The following is a 21,889-nucleotide window of genomic DNA, read 5'->3' on the forward strand; positions in this document are numbered from 1 at the left end:
AGTGGTAATATATGATAATGGATTTTTAATTAATTATGCCCACTATTGCAATGACAGCTAAGGTAAACAAACTACTGGCACCTTGTCACTCTTGCTACTTCTGAAAATTGGCACAATATTCACTCTCCTTTTCTGCAGTTCAATAGTATCCCAAGAATTAAATAGCTGACCCATAGACAGTCAAGAATCTTCCTAGACTATGCTTTTTGAAACTAATTGGTAAGAATGATCTTGATTCTGTCTTAATATGTGTTGTAAAGCAATTCACAAAATGCAACCATGAAACATCTTTCTTCTTTCCCAACACTGAACACAAGTGTTTTATTAGCATTCTCACTTTCACTGCATCATTAGTAATTATTTTGCTATCTCTGTGAAGTAGTAAGTATAGACCTTTTGCAGGATTTTGCTTTCCCTTCAGACACATTTCCTTCATATTTGCACATATTTATATGTATGTATATATATGTTTCCTGTTGTCACCCTTGGACATAGTATGTTTCTTCTATATTTTGTAAGTAAAAGAGTTGATATCTTTGGTTTTCAGCCAAAATTATGCAATTGGGATAGCTGATATACCACTGAGATTTCCTCAGCTGCAGCAGAATAGGCAATTACGTGTCCAGAGACATCTTTTAGCCCACCCTGACATTTCCCACTGTTTTTTAGCATGAAGCTGCAATGCTAAGCCTCCAAAGCAATAGGAATTTCTCTTTGTCAATCACAGCATTTTTTTTACCAATGGCTAGACTGACCTTATCATTGTCTTAGATTTGTGGAAATACAGGGAATAGGTAATTTTCCTTTCACGTCATATCTGTATTATGTGATCTAATGAAGTAGATTTCAGTTGTTACACCACGTAGGGTCAAAATATTGAAACCATGTGAAGGTAGCATGCAATAGGTGTTTCGACAGGTTTCCACATGCTATAGTAATATGTGGCTGCCTTACATTTATTATAATGGATATTCAGCAACGTTTGCCACTACAAATCTGCCTTTCTTTAATCTGTGTTTTCTTGACCTGACCTAACAGTCACGCTTGTCTTTGATGTCTGAAGGTTTTAACACAGGATCATGTTGAAATGAGTATGTAATAGGATGTACTTGCATAGTTGCCCATCTCGATCTCCTGGAGAATGTCTTTCCTTACGCATTTCTGAAACATTTCCTTCAGATGTTTTGCAATTGCTTCTTTAAAGTCCTTCCACATGGAGCTGTTAGCATGGTTTAATCTTTGTGATCAGCCATTTGTGAGTAAGTGGCCACACTAGATTCCTGCACAGGTTTGTATTTTGTTCAGCAGGAACATGTGGAAAGATAGTTGGACTCTTTTGCCTACCAGCCCCAAATCCTCCTACACTTGGCTTCCCAGACAACTGTGAAGCCTTTTGGGATTCCCTGAGAAACGCTTTGATTTGTTAGCAGACATGTGGAGTCACTCATGTAGCATCACTGACAGCACATCCCATGAGCAGCTGATATGAGGCATGGATGATAGTTCAGCCTCAGATAGCACAAAATGCAGGTTAGTGGGGTGTCTGTGTGGCTCCCAACAGAGTCTGTCAAGCACTGCTTACCTGACCTAACAGATGCCCTGTAAAGGCTGTCACTCCATCCTTCCAGTGACAACACTCTGTATGTAGGTCAGGATACACTGCCATGCACACCTCTTCAGATTGCACAATGTGTCACAAAGATTTATGTCAACATGGCAATGGGAACATGGCTTCTGCACATGTGGAGAGATACTGGATGCAAGAGCTCCTGCAACAGCCAGGCCTTCCTCACACAAGAAAGAGGCACCAGGAATTTCAGCACTGCAAGATTAGCTGGAGTGAGTGCATCACCTAACCCTATGCTTCCTTTTCAGCCTAAAAGTAGGACGGGAAATGCCCACAGTGCCTGGCAGCCTTTCCTTGGTTGAGTAAGCCTTCCCTAAGGATGTTCCTTTCCCATAGCTTGTGTTTTATCACCAGGGCTCTCACAGTGGAGCCAACCACCTGCGCTGGGCTGTGGATGAGAAGAGAGCCGCATCTTTTAGGGCAAATCTCTTGGCTGTTTCTGTCCTTCCCAGTTAATTAGGAGGGAGAGCCTTTATTCTGTTACAGTGCTCATCAGATGTGGGCTCTGGTCTCACAGTGGACTGTCCTGTACTCTTCTGTAACACAGAAAATGTCAGATAAGTCAGGAATTTTGCTGTACCAAAACCTGAGCCATGTTGAGAAAACCCATCTGTTGATGTCTGCTGAAACACTGGCTGTGGCACTCTTGGCTGAAAGGACAATGAGTGCAGAAAGGTGACTTGCTTGCCTTTGCACTGAGGAAGTAAAAGGGATCCTGCTTAGCAATGGAGAAGGCTTTGAGGAACTGCCAGAATCGATAGCAAACCTGTCACCTACATTGGGGTCCCCTGATCCTGCCTGGGACTCTCAGTAAGACATGTTTCTCTCTCTAATAGTCAGCAAATGCACTTTGGTGACCAACAGTTTCATGCATGGATGAGATTCTTGTAAGGTACTTTATCCCTTGGAGCTAACTGCAATGGACACTGGGAATTTAAACTTGACAATAACATATCACGTCCCATATGTCAAAGAAGAAAAGGAAACTCAAAGGCACATCCCACCAGCCCTTGCTGTTTTTTTATTCAGATTCCAAGACACTGTTAACTTTCTACAGATGGAAATAGTTATTACAGGATAAGTTGGTGTAGTAATCCGAGTGTTTTTGAGTGTTTGATGGAAGACTACAGCGATGCTGGTAATAACTAGGATCCTATGCAGGGCATGCCTTTCACAAAGAAAGACTAATTTAAGAACTTTATATATGCTCAGTATTGCACTTACGCACAAGCACAGGTCTCCAATGAGGCAGAGCTATCAGAAGCAAGATTATGTTTTATGTAAGAATAACCAGACCAAATAACCTTGCAAACTTGAGCTACTGTCAGTATTTGTCTGGGATGTTGATTACTTCTTGAACTGCTTCTGAAATATTTTCTTAATATAAGTTTACTGTGAGTTTGGGTAGTGTTAGTATGTATGTAACGACAAGTTTCTATACTCCATATTTGTCATGGGGAAGAGCATACAGAGCCTTCCTAAAGCAATATAATATTCCTGGTGGACAGAAACGTCTCCTTTTCTGCTTATCTAACTTCATTGTCCAAATTTTCTCAAGTCATTTCACTTTTTATGTCCTAATGTGTTTATATTTGAATTACAGATAAATACATATATACATTTCTTATGAAAGTCAATGTATTTATCTTATTAAAATAAAGGGCATATGGGTCACCAGCAGCAGTGATGTGGATCAGGCAAAGTTGCACAGCCATTGCAATGCTAAAGCTTGATTCTTGTTAATGATATTTGGCATTGCTGCAATGGAGGTTGCTATGATCTCTCAATTTCTGACATCAACTTGAACATTTTTGCTTATATTAGGCCACCATATATTATTATTTTTAAGGTTCCTGAAGCATCATACTGCTATGAGTCACATTAGCTGCATCTTCTTTTATCCCTGGGGAGTAGAGATGGCTGTTTCTAGTAAAGGTACTGACCAGGAGTAAATCAGAAAGGCTTTGGTGGAATCTGTACCCTCCATTTCTCCAATGTTCAGAAAGGTGGTCTGGGAAATCTGAGGGCTAGACGCGCTGAAGCATTGCTAGGGCATGATATGAAAAAGCCTGCGTTACAGGGATGAGACACAAATGAGAGTCTGTAGGCTTCAGAAGAGCTAGAAAGGATGGGAAAGAGGCTGAAGAGGGTTATCATCAAGAATGATTGAGAAAAGTCAAAAGAAAACGCACAGTCTAGCTGATCTTTCATTTGTCCTTATCTGCCTTTTTAAGAAATCTTTGAATAATCAACTATGATGTAACCCATGTCTTTGAGCATCAATGTTAAGATTGGCCTAGTTCAATCACTGGTTGTGCTTTCAGATCACGTTAATCGTAGTCTTACACACCATCAGATTAGTCAGGAAAACCAAAACAATCCCAGAAAAACGCCTCAAATGATGAACAGTTCAAGGCAGAGCAACCTTGGGTGATCTGCCTCTCTCCAGTAACTCACCAGTTTACAGACAGACCCCGGCATTTCCATAAGTGTGGGTATCTAAAAGTGTTCCAGCACAGTTTTTCTGTTCCTTGAGCTGCACTGAATGTATCATTTCCTGGGTCTCTGCCCCACAGGTCAGGAGTGCATTGCCTTCAGGTAGCTGTAGAAGTCCTCTCCTCTCTGTTCTTCCCTCTGACATTCCCCATTTGTCCCAGACATATCTTGGATGCTTATGAAGCAGCTGCTGAACTTCCACAGATTGCAGCCTGGAATTTCACAGAAAACCCAACTCCATATTTCTCCTTTAATATGCCTGGGCATGAGCTATTACTGCACAGCCTGTACTGCTGTTCATTAGAGCAGCAGTCCCAAGTCAAGTAGTCCCATTCATGATCACAAACTGAAATGTGGTAGGAAGTTTGTACTCATTCTGGTACTTGCAGCATTGCATTTTGCATTCTTTTCCACCTTGGTTATCCCCAAACCTCTTCTTTGTTGTTTCATTTGAATGAATCCATGAGAGGATTTTTCATTTATATGCTAATAGAGCTTTTGCCCAAGGGTGTTTTTCAGCTTCACATTGCAACAGGGTGAATCACCTGTTAACAACAAAACCAAGTTCCTCAATATCAGGCTCCCTCAGCATAAGGAACTTTGGAAACAAGTGATTAAAGAGGGTATACTGATTGCTCAGGGTGGGATTCACCTCACCTACCTTCAGCCATTCAGAACTCAGGTGTCAAGTATGACCTGGACATTTAGGCTTCTCCAGAAGAATCCAATATAGAGGGGCTTAGTCACTACCTGCAGTTGCCACCCTTACATTTTCCTCCATTCAGTAACAGGGGATGCAGGCAACTGGCTTCGACTAGAAGTCCAACTTTTAGATGGCTTAATTTAGGTGAGGTTAAGCCTATCCAAGTGCATTCCTTGTGAAAATGCCATGTTTGCCTCAAAAGGAATAATGCTTCATTGCAAAAAGCAATTTGAACTAATTTAGGAAATTCAGTGCTAGTGTCAGCTTTGAATCAAAGTTTACCTTTGGCTGCCTCTGACTTGAGCTTAAAGAACAGGTATTTCATATCAGGAAGGCTTGAGTCAGGAAAGAAGAGTTAGTTGTTAGGCAACAAGCACCTCTTAGTCACTGTCCTAAGGGATCTGGAGACTTCTTCCCCCACTTCATTTCCTTTTGTTTTAAAACCAAAGGTGCATTATAACATGGGTAAATGAAAATCGGCTTGCATGCAAAAACCTCACTCCCATTAGCTTCCATACATCACAGAAACAAGACCTGGAGCTGATACTCTTTGTGGGGCTCAATTACAAAGAAGTTGTAGCTAGCGTTCTCATTCTCCTGTTGTGGTATTGCACCTCTTCTAGGCGCTTCAATCAAGGATACCAATAGGCTGTAGCAGAAGAAAGAGAAAATGTCTGCAGTTTTGTCTTTACAGTTACGTTTTCCTAAACTGTTTCTGGTCACCATTTTTACAGAAGTGCAAGGGCTCATATCTAGCAAAGCATTGGCCAAAGTGTGGGAGAGGTTTGTGACTATCCTTTTCTTATTGCTATAGTTTATTGAATTCTGGTTTCAGTCAAAACAGTTCCTGTTCCATCAAAAAGTTTTGATAAGATCAAGGTGGGAAAGGAAGTTCATAACAACGTTCAAATCAAATGTTTTCAGAGATGGAAAAGTGTATGTAAAGACCTGTTTTCCTTGTAACACCAGCTTTTCATATATTGTGTATATAAGAAAAGTATGTAATGAGACTGTTAGAAGTGATCAGATTTGTGCCTAGTTTCTGTCAGTCAAGGTCCTCATACAACACTTATTGCCACAGGTGAGTGGCTGTGATTTCATACTTATGCAGGTCTCTAATAGGAAGCATCATGCTTTGTCATCCTATTAATCAGAAGTCCTTTCATAAGCACCACTTTTAATCATTTGGGAGGACTTTCAAGACAAATGTGTGTGTGCCTAACACTGCTTGCATAATGTATTAGAAAATTTAATCACTGAGCTTCCTAGAGGTGTGCTGAATATATGCAGATCCTTATTAGATGAAAAAGTCATAAAATGTACAGGATCAGTCCATTAAATTTCATTAATCTATTAGTAATGCCCAGATGGCTGGTGATATGAATAAGACTGCTCAGAAATCTGAACGTTTTTTGCATCAGAAAATGTCAGTTTTGAGTTGGGGAGGAATGAAGAATTAAAATCCTTAAAATGTGAAATTAGTTTGTTTAAATATTTCATAATTTTTCAAAGTGAAATATTTGAACATCATTTGAATTTGTTAAGATGCATAATGTATTAAATGTAAATCCCAGAAATAACTAAAACATTTCAAATGGAAAAGTGATACATTGTGTTCTAAGGAGCACAGAAACGTTGCTTATCAAATTTCTCCTTTCTTTAATTTCTTTTGAAGCAGAACACTACAATAAAAACAAACACATATGCACAAATCATGATGAACAGCACTTTTCAGAGAAGAATATTCCTTCACAAGAATTCTTAGTATCTTCATACATAAATGTCTTCCTCCTAATGATCATCCCCATGGTTTTTATTTTATTTTTTAGTCTGGAGGCAATAGCATGTGGAATTCAAGGTCTTTGTATGGAGACAACACGTAGCTGTTAGGCTATTGTTATCATTTTTAGATTATCTCTGCCAGGTTACCTCTCACAGGCAATCTCTATCAGATCATCAGTCAGGTTATGGCTGTTACCACATTTTCATGAACCCCCAGGTGGGAATGATTTGGTCTCTCTCTCAGCACTCTCTGCTCAGCCACAAGACCTGCAGATAGGAAGGTTCACACCTTACAACAGACGTGCTCTTTGGACAAGTAATGTGGGTGGGAAATTTTCCTGCTTCAGAAATCATGGAGGGGTGGAGCTCTGACTCAATGCAATAAAGCACCTGCTCAGCAGCTTCTGACACTCTTCAAGGCTGTAAATTTCTTTTAGGAGGCATTGGCTGCTGTGGAGCCTGATACTCAGGTGCCATTCGCAGCACCTGCTTTTAATGCAGACACGACCACGATGGCATCAAACTCTGTCTTTCCTCAGGTAAGTGGAAAACAGAACAAGCCTGGCAGCAGTCTCTGGGTATTTGACTCAGATTTGTCCCCGGCCTATAAATAGGTCAAATCCACTATTACCTGTTTAACATAACTATCAAGAAAAATTGTCATTCTGTTTTCCCTGCTATTTACATCTACAAGAACCTGGAGTCGATATCTTTCCATGTAGCACACAAACAGCTGCCACTTTCCTGGCACATTCGTTTTATCCATCACAAACAACGAGGAGGTGTGGATTGCCCATTCCACATTGCAATTCTACACTGAGGAATTGAAATAAGTAGAAAAATTGGTCTTTGCTCTCTTTTTCATCCCTTGTTCTCATTTCCTCTACAGCATTCAAGCAGCAAATCGAGCCTCTTGGGAAAGGAAGAAAGAAAATGGATGATGCACTACATAGCCCCAAGCAACGTTGATGCTAAGGTACCAACTTCATCAAACTAAATATAGGTGGGACTAAACCAATATTTCATTGAGAAGGGTAGGAACTCATTTTATTTCCCTCCCAAGTATGGTTATTAAAGATTCACATGCATATTTAGAAATAGGAACATTTAATGAAAGAAAATTTTCTTTAGGTGAAACATCAGCATTCCATAATTTTTTTTTAATGCCATTCCTTTATCTATTTACATAAAGTGTGTTATTTTTATGGTTTTATTCCATAGAGAAATTCCTTAGTGAAAATGTTTTCAATTTATTGTTAAAGTGGGACTGACTTTGGCTTTCTTCTAATGCTATCTGCCTTACTAGCTTAAATGGAGTTTTAGCCCAGCGTGAATGGAGAATGTTGCCAGTGCTGGAAAGTCAGAGCATGGCACCCAGCAATCATAGAATCATAGAATAATTAGGGCTGGAAAGAACCTTAAGATCATCTAGTTCCAGCCCCCCTGCCATGGCCAGGGACACCTCACACTAAACCATGTCACCCAAGGCTCCGTCCAACCTGGCCTTGAACACTGCCAGGGATGGAGCATTCACAACCTCCCTGGGCAACCCATTCCAGTGCCTCACCACCCTCACAGTGAAGAACTTCCTCCTTATATCCAATCTAATCCTTTGGGATTGGATTATTAATGCCAGTTTCCAGAACAAATGCTTACTTTGATTACTGTGTTCCTGGTTTTGAGTATGTCCTCTCTCCTCTTTAATCATGCTTGGCAGAAAATTGGCATTGAAGGCACAGACTTGTGCAAGCTGGCCAATTTCTGCCTTTTATTGGCATTGGGTTTCCTGGGCAGCTCTCATTAATTTCCTTGAGTTTTGCATGCTGTAGCTTGCCATCTGCAGCAGGAGGATAATCATTAGTAGAGAGGTATTGTAAAGAATAACATGCTTATAGCAGATCTTTGAGTCCTAGAACAAGTAAAGTGCAAAGCTTTCTTTAATGCTAATGCTCAAATACTTGCTCAAGTACTTGCTTCAGTTTGAGAGGACTTTGTGCAGCTGTGTGATAAACTGAATAGTCACTGGACTGGGTTTAGAGAAACATGCCCAGGTCTGCACATAGGATTTAGTTGTGTTGCCTACCTACAGTGCAAAGCCAGATTTGCTTCACAGCTGTATTTTCAGGTATATGCAACAAACTTGTGAAACCTCCTTCATATTTTAAAATGGAGAGGAGCATCAAGAGAGCCTCTCTTTATCTGTTTCAGGGAGTCTAGAGTTCACAGTTTGCCTTCTAGCACCTTACACGTAAATACAGGAAAGATGAAGCATACTAAAGGAAGATCATAAACAGCTGTAAAGTAGCCCATAATTACAGTAAATCTAGAAAATTTATCACCAGATATTATTTATTAGTCTGTCCTATACAGAATAATGAATTATTTACAAAAATGGGGGAAAAAATGTTATTTTCCTTGGCAAATTGTCAGTTTAAAAATAGTTGTTGGCTCACCATCTGTGAATGTGCTGAAAATATCTATACAGTACTGCAAAGAGCAAGAAACTAGAAGCATAATCTCAGCTCAAGATTAGTAGTATTAACATAGCTGGGGAGGCTCACCAAAATATTGTGGTATGCATGAAATCAGAAACCAGAGAGTTTCACTTAGTTTTTGATTTACGTAAGAGGTACACATGAAGTGATGCACATTCCTTAATGGTTTGCTGCAAAACTAGAAAAAAGCCATGACTTTACCGGGGCCCTGCCCCTCTTAAAAGAAGTATCTGTGATTGAATTGTGTCATGTAAGGTCACCTTTGATAGGGGTAACAATAAGACTTTTTAAAGGATGCTGCTCAGTCTGACTATCGCTATCATTACAGGGATAAGTTCAGAAGTTTTGAATACCCAGGTATCTCTTTGCTAGAGAGGACTGCAAGAGGAGTCACTCATGGATAGTTGATTACATTGCCAACTCCCTGAACTAAATTTTTTTTAATGTAACACAAATTATAATCAGCAACAGCAACAAGGTTTCTAGTTTATTAGCTGTTGTTCAATGTATTAATACAATGAAATTATGACTACAGGGAAAAGACAATTAGTTGCATGACTTTCCTTGATGGCACCAGGAATGTGAGCTTCAGTTACGTTACTTTGCTCCTTGGATTTTCATATCTGGTATTTGGCCACCAGAAAAGTACTATATGAGGTAGTTTTTCATTAACTGTCTCCTCCAAGGAGAAGTCTTCATTTATCTCAAAAATCTGCTTTATAGTCCATAATTTGCTTTATAGTTAGCAGTTCTTTTCAAAAGCATTGGTGTCTCAAATTATGATGATGGTACTCACTAAATTTTGTTCCTCCTTTGATGCCTTAAAGAGGGGATGAAAATATTTTCTATATTGGGATTGGGATTTTTCTGAAGGGCTTTGATTTGGGTGACATGACCATTTGAGTGTTATACTGAGAGAAAGTGAGAGGAGGTTTAAAGTGCAGACTGGTTTGAGTGCTGTGAAAACCCTTTTCTAACTGGTAAAAATGTTAAGAATATGAAGATAAAACTAGCATTTTCATTATTCCTTCAAATTTGGAGTAATCGTGGTTCTTGGCGGCAGGCTAATACCAGAAGAGGTTTTGCTAACAAACCATGCTGACCCAATGAATAGACACAGGGAACAAGGCTCAGGCTGAGGGAAGCTCAGCCTGGCTGCATGTTCTCTGCCACCAAATAACACCTACTGAATGCCTCTCTGAGGTACACATCACCAGCTCTTTCCTTTGTTAATTCCTTGAGTTTCTTTTTCCATTCTCTCTCTTCTGGTCTTTGTTCTATATCTGAATGCTGGATATGCCCTGGCTGACATAGCCAGCATCTTGCTGTCTCACAGGATTCAGATTTCTCGGGCAATAGGGTGATATTTTTCTCCTTGTATGCAGAGTTTCCATGCACAGCTCACTGGCTTTTCCCTTACACAGCCCCTACTTCAGAGCTCTCCTCCTCAAAGTGAAAGTTACTTCTTGCTTCTCGTTCAATCAAATTTCTAATCTGTATATTATGGCTGTTCAAGTACTCTGCCCTATTGTTAACTTGCCAAGCTCTTCAAATTTAAATTTAAATCATATTCCTGTGACACCAAATATCCCCATCCACTTCATCACCGTGATTCCACATGAGATTAGTTGTTTGAACCTTTGCATGATCTTTGACACTATCTAATCCAGGTAGAATCTTACTGTTGTTCATGGTAACATATTCTATTGTTTTGTTGGTTGATTGTTGTTTTTTTTTCCTTCCTGATATAGCCTTCCCATACTCTCTTATCAGTTTGTCTTAATTTGCATGCAAAGTATGAGGTTCTTGTGTTGCATTCTTCACATAGCCTCTGCTCTAGCCTGTTGCAATGGCACTCTGGAACAAGCACACAGCCAGTGCTTGGTGTAAATGTGTCTTCGCAGAACCCACACTTCTTTCTGTTTCTGTCACTGTACTTAAAAAGTACGTACACATCTCTGACAGTCTTTAAAAGCACATGTTCCAAAATGCTGTCTGAAGGACCTGTGATGTCATTGAAGAGGGCTAAGAAAGCACCAATGCCATTCCTTTAACTCTTTCCTTTATTTCTCCTGAAATATGTCTGCTGAAGTTTTTCTGTAGTTCTATAATTTGAGTACTATTTTTGCAAAAGGTATGGAAAGAAATGGCCAAACCCAGTAAGTGTTTGTTCTTTAAGAACAAAACTGTTTGAGGTTATTCTTTGCTGGTGAAAAAGGAATGGCCTAGCAGTAATGCTTGAAACACTAATGTGGATCTGGCTCAGCCCAGATTCTGATGATGCCGAGATCTCCCCTCCCCTGTTCAGAACAAACAGCCCTGTAAAATATCCTGTGCCCTACATATGACTTCAAGCAACCGTGATTAAATTCCTATTTAGTTTTGAAATACACCCACCCAGAAGTCACGATCATCTACTTCCTGTAGACTGATAAGAAGAATGAATTTGTTCAGCCGTCTTGTTAAAAAAGCCCTTAAAAGCCCTCTTGTTTTGGGTGTGGTGTTTCTATATCTTATAGCAAAAACTATTAGCATTTTAACTAGTCAACTTACTGAAAACATTCTGACATCACATTTCCTGGTTATAAGCCTGAGCTTGTGGGCAAAGCCTTATGTTTATTTTAGGCACTGGTTAACTTATATTTAATTTAACTTTAATTTTAACTTTTTTTATTTTCCCCAAAATTCATTCTTGCCATTTCATTGGGCAAGTTCATAGCTTGAGAACTACTGCAATTTTTTGCAAATTCCTTTTATGACCTTCATGTATTTCATCTTCATAGGGATCAGAATTATTTAGAACTTAAGCTATATTTTGTCATGATAAATTCCCCATGGTCCAACGCTTTATGCCCTTCAGCTGATGTACTGTGCTCTCTCACTGATTTCTTATACTTTGACCTTTTTAGCAGTCTTTGACTTTGGTCGCAGTAGCAGCACCTGTGAATGTGCTTTCTCTTGTTTCACTTGATAGTTTCTCCTGTTTTTTTAATTAAAGTTTCTCAGGAAATAGATAACATTTCCTAACTATTTAATCATCTACCAGTGTTCCTTCATTTTTACTTCAGATAATCTTTTCAGACTGTTTTTCATTGGCTTTCATAACAGCTTCTTACTTTGGCTGCCTTTTGTTATTGTTTCATGAGATGATTTTACTCTATTTTTTAGATTTACTCTGATTACTAATCTGTTTGCCTTCTGCCATTATCCTAACTCCTCCACAAGTTCTTCCTGGATATCCACAACTACCATACGTACTGTGCCTTCAGTATTGGCTGAGTATCTTTCTACAAATCTGCAACTGTCATCATAGTTAGTTTGGACATTTTATAACTTCCATAGACCCATGTTATTAGAACTGCAAACAATTCCTATTCCCAAATCTACCTCATTTTAGTGCCATAAGAGCCTTGGGTGGCATGGTTTAGTGGGAGGTGTCCCTGTCCATGGCAGGGCGGTTGGAAATAGATGCTCTTCAGGTCCTTTCCAACCCTAACTATTCTATGATTCTATGCTTTGATCAGAAGTCCTTAAAAAAAAACCACCTTATTCCATTACCTGACTATTTCAAAGTAACTTTGTATTATATGCTATGCTATCTTCCCCTCTTACAGGAGATACCCAATTCAGAATCTGCTGATAGCATATTTGTATGCAGATTAATGCTCTTTATGTAGAAGTAACAGTCAAGCCTCAAGATTCGATAGAGTTTGCAGGAGTATTTTCTTTCCAGTGTAAAGCCTTGACATTTACTGCAGTCTTATTGTGTTACCCTATCTAATGAGACCTATTCCCATTATGATCATACATCAACTTGGAAATTTATTACTTGGCACAGTCTGAAATTTCTCATTTTCTTCTGCTTCTGTTCATTTGACTATGACAAATGTAGCATCCCCAGTGCTCATTCACCCTTTTTGCTCAATATCTTGTGTACAACCATGGTGCAACTCTTTCCTTTCTATAAACTTCAGATATTTGGTAAGTTTTCCAGAACTGTTCCCACAGTCAGGGAATTAAAGTAGCCATTTGTGCTGTAGCCACAGTAAGTATTGCCTGTTTCCTGCATCTTTTGCTGATATCCTAGTCGCTCTAGCTGCTGCTAATGGACATGCTGGACATGTTCTCTGAAGATGTGAAATCCCTAAAACACATGTGATTGGCCCAACTTTTACAGACCCAGCTGTTCAGGCCTGACATCTTCAACAAGGAATTGGGGATAGCCTTCTTTGAGATGGAATGTAATCAAAACCACGTACTTGGTTGTCTGACTGATAGACATGGAGTAGTATAACTATATTTGTTAAGGAGAAGTTCTGTTTCCACAAAGCAAGGTAGGAGTGTTTGTCTAAAGCTGTGTATCACCTTGGTGGCCTGAGACATCCCCTAAGGTTCTAACACTTATCCTTAGACACATCTACATTATGAAAATGATTCCTTTAAAGACTAGCGAAAAAATATGAAAAGATTTTTCTTCTTTCTTAATCCCTTTCTCTTCACTTATCCAAAAATTGTGTTAAAAGTAGAAACTTTAGTATAGGTTTTAATTCTACCTATAGCAAAACACAGGCTCTTGGACAATAGTCAACCAAAATTGGAGCATCTCTGATTTGTGGATTCATTGAATTTTGTGTTGACGTATTGGATGCTGGTGACCGCATGTATGATTTAAGGTAGCTGGCTAACTGAACTTCCTCTGCTTATTTACACCACCTCCACTTTCTTATTCACCCTCTTACTCCACGCCTTCTGTTTGTATGCTTAGATAACGGCAGACTTTAGAGGTTGATGAAGTCTGTGGAAAAGTTAATTTGCATTTTGCTGTGACGCCAACTGGAAGAGAAGACTGCAGTGAAACCTGGGTGTTTTTCAGTGTTCGGTTGTCATTAACACTAAATACATGTATCCCAAACTTTAAAGCACATCTCCTTTGTTATTTTTTTCAGCAGGAAGAAATGTCACCTTACTCCCTGCTCACTGTAAGAATCATAAAGTTGACAAATGCTCATCAGGCAGATTTTTGTAAGTACCAGATTTTCTTACTGATGTTACACAGTTCTCAGATTACTGTATCAGCCCCTGCTTTTGCTAGCCACTGCACAAATGCAAAACTTCAAAGTCACACTAGCTAAGAAATCACTATCAAAGCCAATTTCTGCCATGGTGTGTGTATATATATATATATATATATATATTTACAATTTCAGAGATTTCTTGGTTGGTTGGTTTATTTGTTTTTAAGCATTCAGCAACAGGTCAATGCCAGATAGGGTACTGACTAAATCTTCAAGACTTTGATCAGCCAGCAATGTACAGAATTATACATTACTTATCTGACGAGTTGGCTCAGACCTGTAAAAGTATCTTAACACCAATCTTAATACCCAAGTGTTTATATCCCATATCTATAACAAATACATAGAATATAGATCTGAAATCCTTACACATCAGTTGGTCTTAATTCTTTGCCCTAAAGAGCCCTACCACAACTCAGAAATTTGGTGAGGTGTATAGTGTACCTGTTCTGAGCATCAAGACATCAGCTGCATTGTTATGTTTCTCACTTTTGCTTTATAACAAATCTTTTGGGGACTGGAGTATGGAGCACAGCTTACATGCAATGCGTTCTGAGAATGTGTGATATGTTAGCCAACCCTTACCTGGTGCTCCACTTTCACAGAGATTTTTCTACGGACCGTTTTCTCATGCTCTTCCTAGATGTGCCTCTTGAACCTGGCATGTCACTAGTAACTAGAGTTTTACTTATTTTTACAATACTCTTCTTCTTTCTCTTGCTGCGCATTTTCTTTCCTCTTTGGGAGATCATGCTGAAGTTTGTTAGTCTTCACAAACTCCACAGCCTCTGCACTGGCCAACATCTCACATAACGTGTTACCTCACTCCTATGTCTTCCCACTGGTTAATATTTTTAGAGCAGCCAAAGGATCCATCAAACTGAAAAGTCATCTGCACAGTGCAAGCATCAATTCTTTACCTATGGTACCAAAGCTGTCAGGAAATGGCTGCACATCACATGCCAAGGACTCTCTTGAATTGTCTTGATACACTCCTTGAAATTAGAAAATCGGCCAATATCTATGAGACAACATGTCCAAAGAAATAAGATGAGGCACCCCAAGCTGCTGGTACACTGACAGCTCTGCTCAGGGTTACTTTGGCCTGGAAACCTTTCACTTCAGAGGACTGTTTTGGACTAGACTCCTCACTAGGGGACTGGCAGAATGGATCCTGATTACATCCCATCTCTAAAGGTCCATCTTTCCATGAAGAAGAAATTCACCAGACAGACTTCAAGGAAGGCTAAGGACATGGCAGGGTACCCTCTTGTTTTCTCAAGTGAGCACTACTTGACTTCTACAGGGTAATTTGGAGATGGCAACATTTTCACCCCAAACACTGACATTTGGTTTTGTCTTCATCTTCTAATTGAACAATATTCTAGTAATGAGTTTTCTCACCATCTCTTTGTATTCTGCTCACTTTGATGTTTCAAGAACATAGATACCACCGTTGTCAGTTTTCCAACCAAATGGAGAGAAATGTTCAGTTCACATGGTCCATAATACTGGGTTGCAGAGAGTAGAAGTATCATAGGATAGCGAAGGAAGTCAAATAAATTTCTATTTATTTTGACAGCTGTGAAACACTGCATGTATGTGCAAGGCCTCACCTTCCTTTGAAGTGCTTATTTAATTGATTTTAGTATCACCTTTGATCTAGAATGGAAATGGAATGACAAGATAAGAGCCATGATTCATTGGCTTATGCAAAGGGATTGCACAAAGTAAAATTACACTGCATTCTCAGAAAACAGTGTTACTGTTGTGACCTTGTCCTCCATCCTGAGGGCAGTGGGGTTTCGGAGAAGTTTGCACAATGAGATGCAGACATTGAGAAAATTCCCATTATCACCAAAATGTACATCACTGGAGTAGGGATCAAGATGTGTGGGCTCTGTCAACAGACTTAAGTTTGGGCAAGTCAACCAAGCACTCTGTACCTCTGTTGCCCTGTCTATAAAACATGGGTAGCAGAATATCTCATGCACATTTTTCATCTTTTGTCTATTTAGATGTTATGCTTGTTTTGAAAAGGGTTTTCTCTTATTATGTGTAGAGGGATCCTAATATAAGTTGTGAGGCAAGTCCTATAAAGAGTGAGAAGATCTTCAGATTCCTTTATTAGTTACCAGTAAGCAAGATTTGGGGTCCAGCAGGTGAAGAGAAGGAGCTTGGCAATGATTGCATCTCTTTTCACACAAAGAAAAACATTAAACCAAAAAGAAGCCACCCCACTTCTCCTCAATAGATCAGTTAATCCTTTTCATGCACCTACTGTTGCTCCACCACTTTTGTGGGCTCCTCTTCACTTACGTAATTCTCAATTCTGACATTTGCTTTGTACTTCATATAACTGGTTTCTATATTGCCTTAGCATGCAAATGCTCTTGATAGACCTGAGCTAATTAGTTTCCACTGTATTCCTAACTGACCTTTATGCCAATTTGCAATCACAGGTCAGACTCAAACATACACTTCTGTCACTCCCTGATCTCACTGTGGTCATTAGAGAAAAGGACACCCTGATAAGATCACTTATCCTGCTGCCTTGCAGATGCTGAGTGTCATCACCAGACTCCAACACTCATACAAATTTAAGCTGGGGACATAGTGAGCATTTAGAAAGGAAGTAATTCCATTGAAGTGTATGGGACTCTTACAGTCTATCTTCTGCTTCGCAGTGGTATTCCCCTCCTCAATCCCAGATCACAGACAGCCTTGGGCAAAAGAGTGACTCCACTGGTGTGTTCACATTTCCTGACTCTATTAATGGCATCACTTCTAGAGAATTCCCCTTGTGTAGGAGGAATATCTGGCCAGGAGGAGGTGGTGGAAGAAACGATGTATTAGATCCTTAATGCATTGCTAATATCCCTTCCAGTGACTCTTGTTTTCCAAAAGGATGAGAAGGGAGACAGGCAATGGGAGAGGACTGTGGTGGCACAGGCTCTCCAACACCTTCCAGCTGCTCTCATTAAACAAGTGGGTTATTGGGTGGCCATACAGAGCTGCACCAAGCTCCCAGCCCACCTTCACCACCATCAGCATTTGCTTCCTGTTTTATGGCAGCCCCTAAAGCCTACAGCTGGACCTGACACTCTTACCCTGATCCCATGGACAAATGGACAATTAGTGAGGAGGGCTGCCTCATGGCAAGCTTGAAGCCCAAGCACCAAGAGAGGGAAATTGCTCTGAGTCACCGTGATTGGAAGTAGACCTCTCCCAGGTCCTCAAGCAATGCTGGTGACACAGACCTACAGTGATGTGGCCCTCCCTGATGCAGTTCAGTACAATGTGACAGAACAAAACTCTCTTGGATTCTGCTGGCTCTCGCATAAGCCTGAAAACCTGAGTATAGAGGTCTCTGTGACAGAGTGCTCTTTGAAACCATGGCAGCCCATGTGTGTACTAGCTGATACCATATACCAAGAGCTGGCCTTCGCTGTGGACATCATGTTTGGGCTCATTAACACAGCAGGAGTGAAGAGGGTGGATGTCACATCTGGCTTGATACTCAGCCTCAGTAGGGCTGGGTGTTTGCAACACTGCCTGGGCTGCAGAGGTGAATTTGAGCTGTGTGTCCAGTGAGAAATTACTTGGAGTGAGTTTTAGGCTGACAGCTGCTTTTCTTCCCAGAGATAACTTCTCTGATAGGTGTTGTCCTGCCAGTTCAAGAGGTTGTGGGTAGGGAGATCCCTACGATGCAGCTGTCACAGCTCAGGCAGGACAAGGTAAAACTTGGGATAGGTTGAAATGTGACTATGCTTATCAGGTGTATTTTCTAACTATAGAGATCAGGTGCATATGGAAGCTGTCTCAGGATACCTGTTGTTTTTTAGCTGGGAGGGTCAGAACACTCACAATGTTCCACTTGGTTTTGGATCTTCCTTTTGTTTTTAAGCTTTGCACGAGGAAAGACCTTGCATATTCATAAAAGAGGATCTCAAAGCCCTTCTTCTCTCCTAGCTTATGAAATTATCTTGTGGAAACTCTTATTTTGTTCATTTGGAAGAAATGAGTCAGTTCTAGCGTGATACACTTGGAGTTGTTGCAAATCAAAGTAGTTCTCCAGAGACAACAGGTGTTATTTTTGCTATGGAAAGTAAATGCAAGCAGATTAGGAAGAATAGATGTAGTGCAGACGTCCCTATCTCAAGAATGCAAGCATTGCCATAGTGCACGAGGTAGAGGGGACCCAGGGTGTAAAAATATGTCTCTAACTGCAGTAGCAGGTACTGCACCCACTGAATCTGTGCTCTAGGGAGTAAATCCTACTTTGCCACTTGACTTAAATGGCTTGACAGGGTGGTTAGGCATGGTAGGTCTATGAGCTTTTGTTTCCACGAGCAAGCTACAGAGCTTATTATGAAGCTTACAGATGATGCTGCATCTGAATGTTCCTAGAGAACTGAGTTCAGTTCACATCAGGTCTTGGATAGGCAGCAGTTGGAGGTAACTTAGTATTGTTTGCATCATACTATGCAAAGAATACGATGAGGGAAAAATGTCCCTTAAGACCATGTCTGATGATTGAGAAATGGGAGTGGCGCTCCTCCTCCTCCTTTTAGGTGAACTTTAGTAAACTGGGATTCAAGGGGAACCTGTCTGTGCAGGTAGAGAGGAATTCACTAGGAGAAAATTCTTCTGTTTTTGGTATTATGAAATGCAGTAACAGGACAGGTGGGATCTTATGGTTCACATTCATTGTTCTTATGAGACTAGTTTTGCTTATATGCTTTGGTTTTCAGTGCTGTAATTCTCTTTGTATTGTGGTGGAGATGAATGATTTTAGCACGGGATGGCTCACTTCAGGAACATGTCACAGGTCTGTACTCTCAAAGAACACCAAACAGCTGGCTGCAGATCTGAACTCCTTGGCTCCATTCTGAATTTTTAGCCAATAGTTAGCTTGAAGATAGAGACAAGAAACAGCCCCATCAACACACAAATGAAATTGAATCAAAAGAAAAACTGGGAATGAATGTCAGGGTCACTTAGTGCTGACTTCCAAATAGACAGTGAGTTCAGATGTCTCAGCATCCAAATGGGGTGACACTATGTCATCAGGACATGAAGTTGCAACACATGCAATTGAAGTAAGGGCATGGCATGGCATGAAATTGTTAATAATGCTCAGCAACTGCATTAAAATTAAAGCATGAAGAAAATGCAAACATAATTTTTTGTATTAGCTCCCAGGTAGCAATAAATAAACTGCGAAATTTTCAGTAGCCCTCTTGTATGATTTTTTCAGGGATAAGAGGGAGTAAAAATAAAGAGGATACCATAGCCTTCATAGTACTCATCTGACATCCAGCTAAATTGTTATTTTTCATTTGTCCCGTTGTTCATCTCATGGCTTAGTCTGGCGGAAATGCATAAGCTCAGTTAGACTCACAACATGGGGAATAGCTGATACTGTCTGCAAAATTCTAGGAAATCATAAAAAAAGTCACATTAATTTCATGGGAAGCAATAACCTCTCCCTACCAGCAGGGACTTTAGATGGATTGTAGCAAAAATAAGTATGGCATAGTCCCCTTTCTCCATGGGAAGAGGACATGCTTTCCCCTAGTGTTTTCAGCTCACCTCATCTTCAAGGTCAAATTTGCACTCAGCAGTTACTGACAATTATATGTAATCTGTCTGTGACCAACTAGCCTTGATATTGCAATCACATGGAGTGGCTGATGACATGAAGGCACCTCTGGAGAACACCTAGGACAGCCCCTTGCTTAAAGCAGTCAGCTTCAACAGGTTGCTAGAGCTATGTCCAGCTGGATTTTGAACATCTCCAAGGATAGAGGCTTCATAACCTTTCTGGGAAGCCTCTATCAGCATTTGACCACCCTCACAGAGAAAAAGTTTTTCCTTATGTTTAAATGGGTTTTCCATATATTTTGGATTTTGTCAATTGCCTCTTACCTTTTGAGAAGAGTGATTTCTTTATTTCCCTCTCCTATGCTACCAATGAGGTATTTACATACACTAATAACTTACCCCTGAGCCTTCTCTGCTTCAGGCTGAAGAGTCACAGCTCTCTCAGATTCTCCCCATATGGCAGATGCTTCACTCCCCATATCTTCTTTGTGGACTTCTGTTAGACTCGCTCCAGTACATCCTTACCTCTTTTGTACTGGGCAACCATTGGCCTTGCCAGTGCTGAGTAGAGGGAAAGAATCATCTCCACTTACTGGCACCACTCTTTCCTGTGCAGCCCATGTTGGTTTCCCTATGTTGTACTTGTTTGCCACAAGGGCACATTGGTGGCTCATGCTCAGCCTGCTGTCCACCAGACTGTACAGGTCTTTCTCTGTGGGGCTGTTTTCCAGCCTGTCTTGGTGCATGGGGTTATCCACTCAAAGATGTCCAGATCTTTGCATTTCACCTGCTGAATTGCATAAAGCTTAAGTTGGCCCAGCTCTCCAGTCTGTCCAGGTCCCTCTGAATGGCAGCAGAGCCATCTGGTGTGTCAACCACTTCTCCCAGTTCTGTTCTGCACCGCACCACCCGCACTTAGGATGCTGAAGGTACACTCTGCCCCATCACCCACATTGCTGATAAAGATGTTAAACAGCATTGGCCTCAGTATCAGCACCCAGGGTACACCACTAGTAACTGGTCTCCAGCTGGGCTTAGTGCTGCTGCTAACAGTGTTTTGAGCCTGGCAGTTCTGCCAGTTTTTAACCCACCTCACTGTCTGTTTAGCCTGCGCTTCATCAGTTTGACAAAGAATCGTCAATGCCTTATTTTAAGTAAATATTTATGAAAGCAATACATGTGGAAAAATATTTTTAGGAAGTAGACTCGTGAAAATGTGTTATCAGAAAAAGCATTCCAGCATATCAGCAAATTCCAGATAAAACAGCAACAAAAGACATTCATAAATGCTCCCGCACTTCATTCATTTCTGGCTCTGAGTTTTAGCAGTGCCAGGTTTGTCAGGTCTAGCACAAGTCTTGTTTTCCACACTGTGGTTCAAAGCTGGAATTTAAAAAAGGATAGAGCATTTCAGTTTTCATTCAGAAGAATAAAGGAAAATAACTGGCTTTTGCAACTACAGCAAAAATATAGAAATGTGTCCTTCCGGCACCTTACAATGGCCAGATATCAAATAGAAGAGAAATTATGTCTCAAATCAGTTTAACATTTCTGAAGTATACCCCATATCAGCCACTTTGGCAATTTTGGGAGCACTGTACTCATGTTTTTGGAACACTCGAGATCAGCAGTGATAAGTTCTTTAATGAGAGGAGGGATGGTCTAGATGGCCTGAAGTCATGTTTGGTTCTTGGCTTTTGTACAGGCTTCCTATGTGCTCTCGAGAAACTCTGTAGATCAGAGCCAGTGATACCACTTATCAGGATGTCACAGCTCGGCAGGCCATCAGCACAGTGAGGAGAGGTATTTCAGCACTCCAGCTGTGGTAATCAGCACTCCAGCGCATTGTAAATTGCATATTACTCTGGTAATTGCCAAAGTCAATATATTATCCTGTCACTTTGACTATGTAAAATCTGCGGAACTAATTTCAAAGACAGAAACTCAACCTGCATCCTTCGTGAGAGAAAACTCCGAGCAGTGTCAAGACCCAAATTCTTTCTGCCATTTCATTTTTCCTGGGAAGAGATGTGGAGTGGGAAATAGCTTCCAGGTCTTTCAAGCATCAGCGAACACCAGGAAAAGGCTCCAGCTACCTAATGAC

At 40.4% G+C, this 21,889-nt stretch overlaps 1 protein-coding gene across 1 annotated transcript in view; it reads left to right on the plus strand.

The window, feature by feature from the left end:
- The first annotated feature begins 1,713 nt into the window (after positions 1–1,713).
- The window catches only part of LOC130596365 (cytosolic phospholipase A2 epsilon-like), a 39,178-nt gene continuing 19,002 nt past the window's right edge, over positions 1,714–21,889 (plus strand). Inside the window, exons 1-4 of the mRNA XM_057403883.1 lie at positions 1,714–1,839; positions 7,046–7,147; positions 7,498–7,584; positions 14,050–14,125. Of these exons, the coding sequence (XP_057259866.1) occupies positions 1,714–1,839; positions 7,046–7,147; positions 7,498–7,584; positions 14,050–14,125 (391 nt within the window). The remainder of the gene's footprint in view (positions 1,840–7,045; positions 7,148–7,497; positions 7,585–14,049; positions 14,126–21,889) is intronic.

The sequence above is a fragment of the Pezoporus wallicus genome, unplaced genomic scaffold, assembly GCF_028554395.1.
Source record: "Pezoporus wallicus isolate ANWC-B61680 ecotype Strahan unplaced genomic scaffold, APGP_CSIRO_Pwel_v1 contig_8673, whole genome shotgun sequence".
NCBI classification, from domain to species: Eukaryota; Metazoa; Chordata; class Aves; order Psittaciformes; family Psittacidae; genus Pezoporus; species Pezoporus wallicus.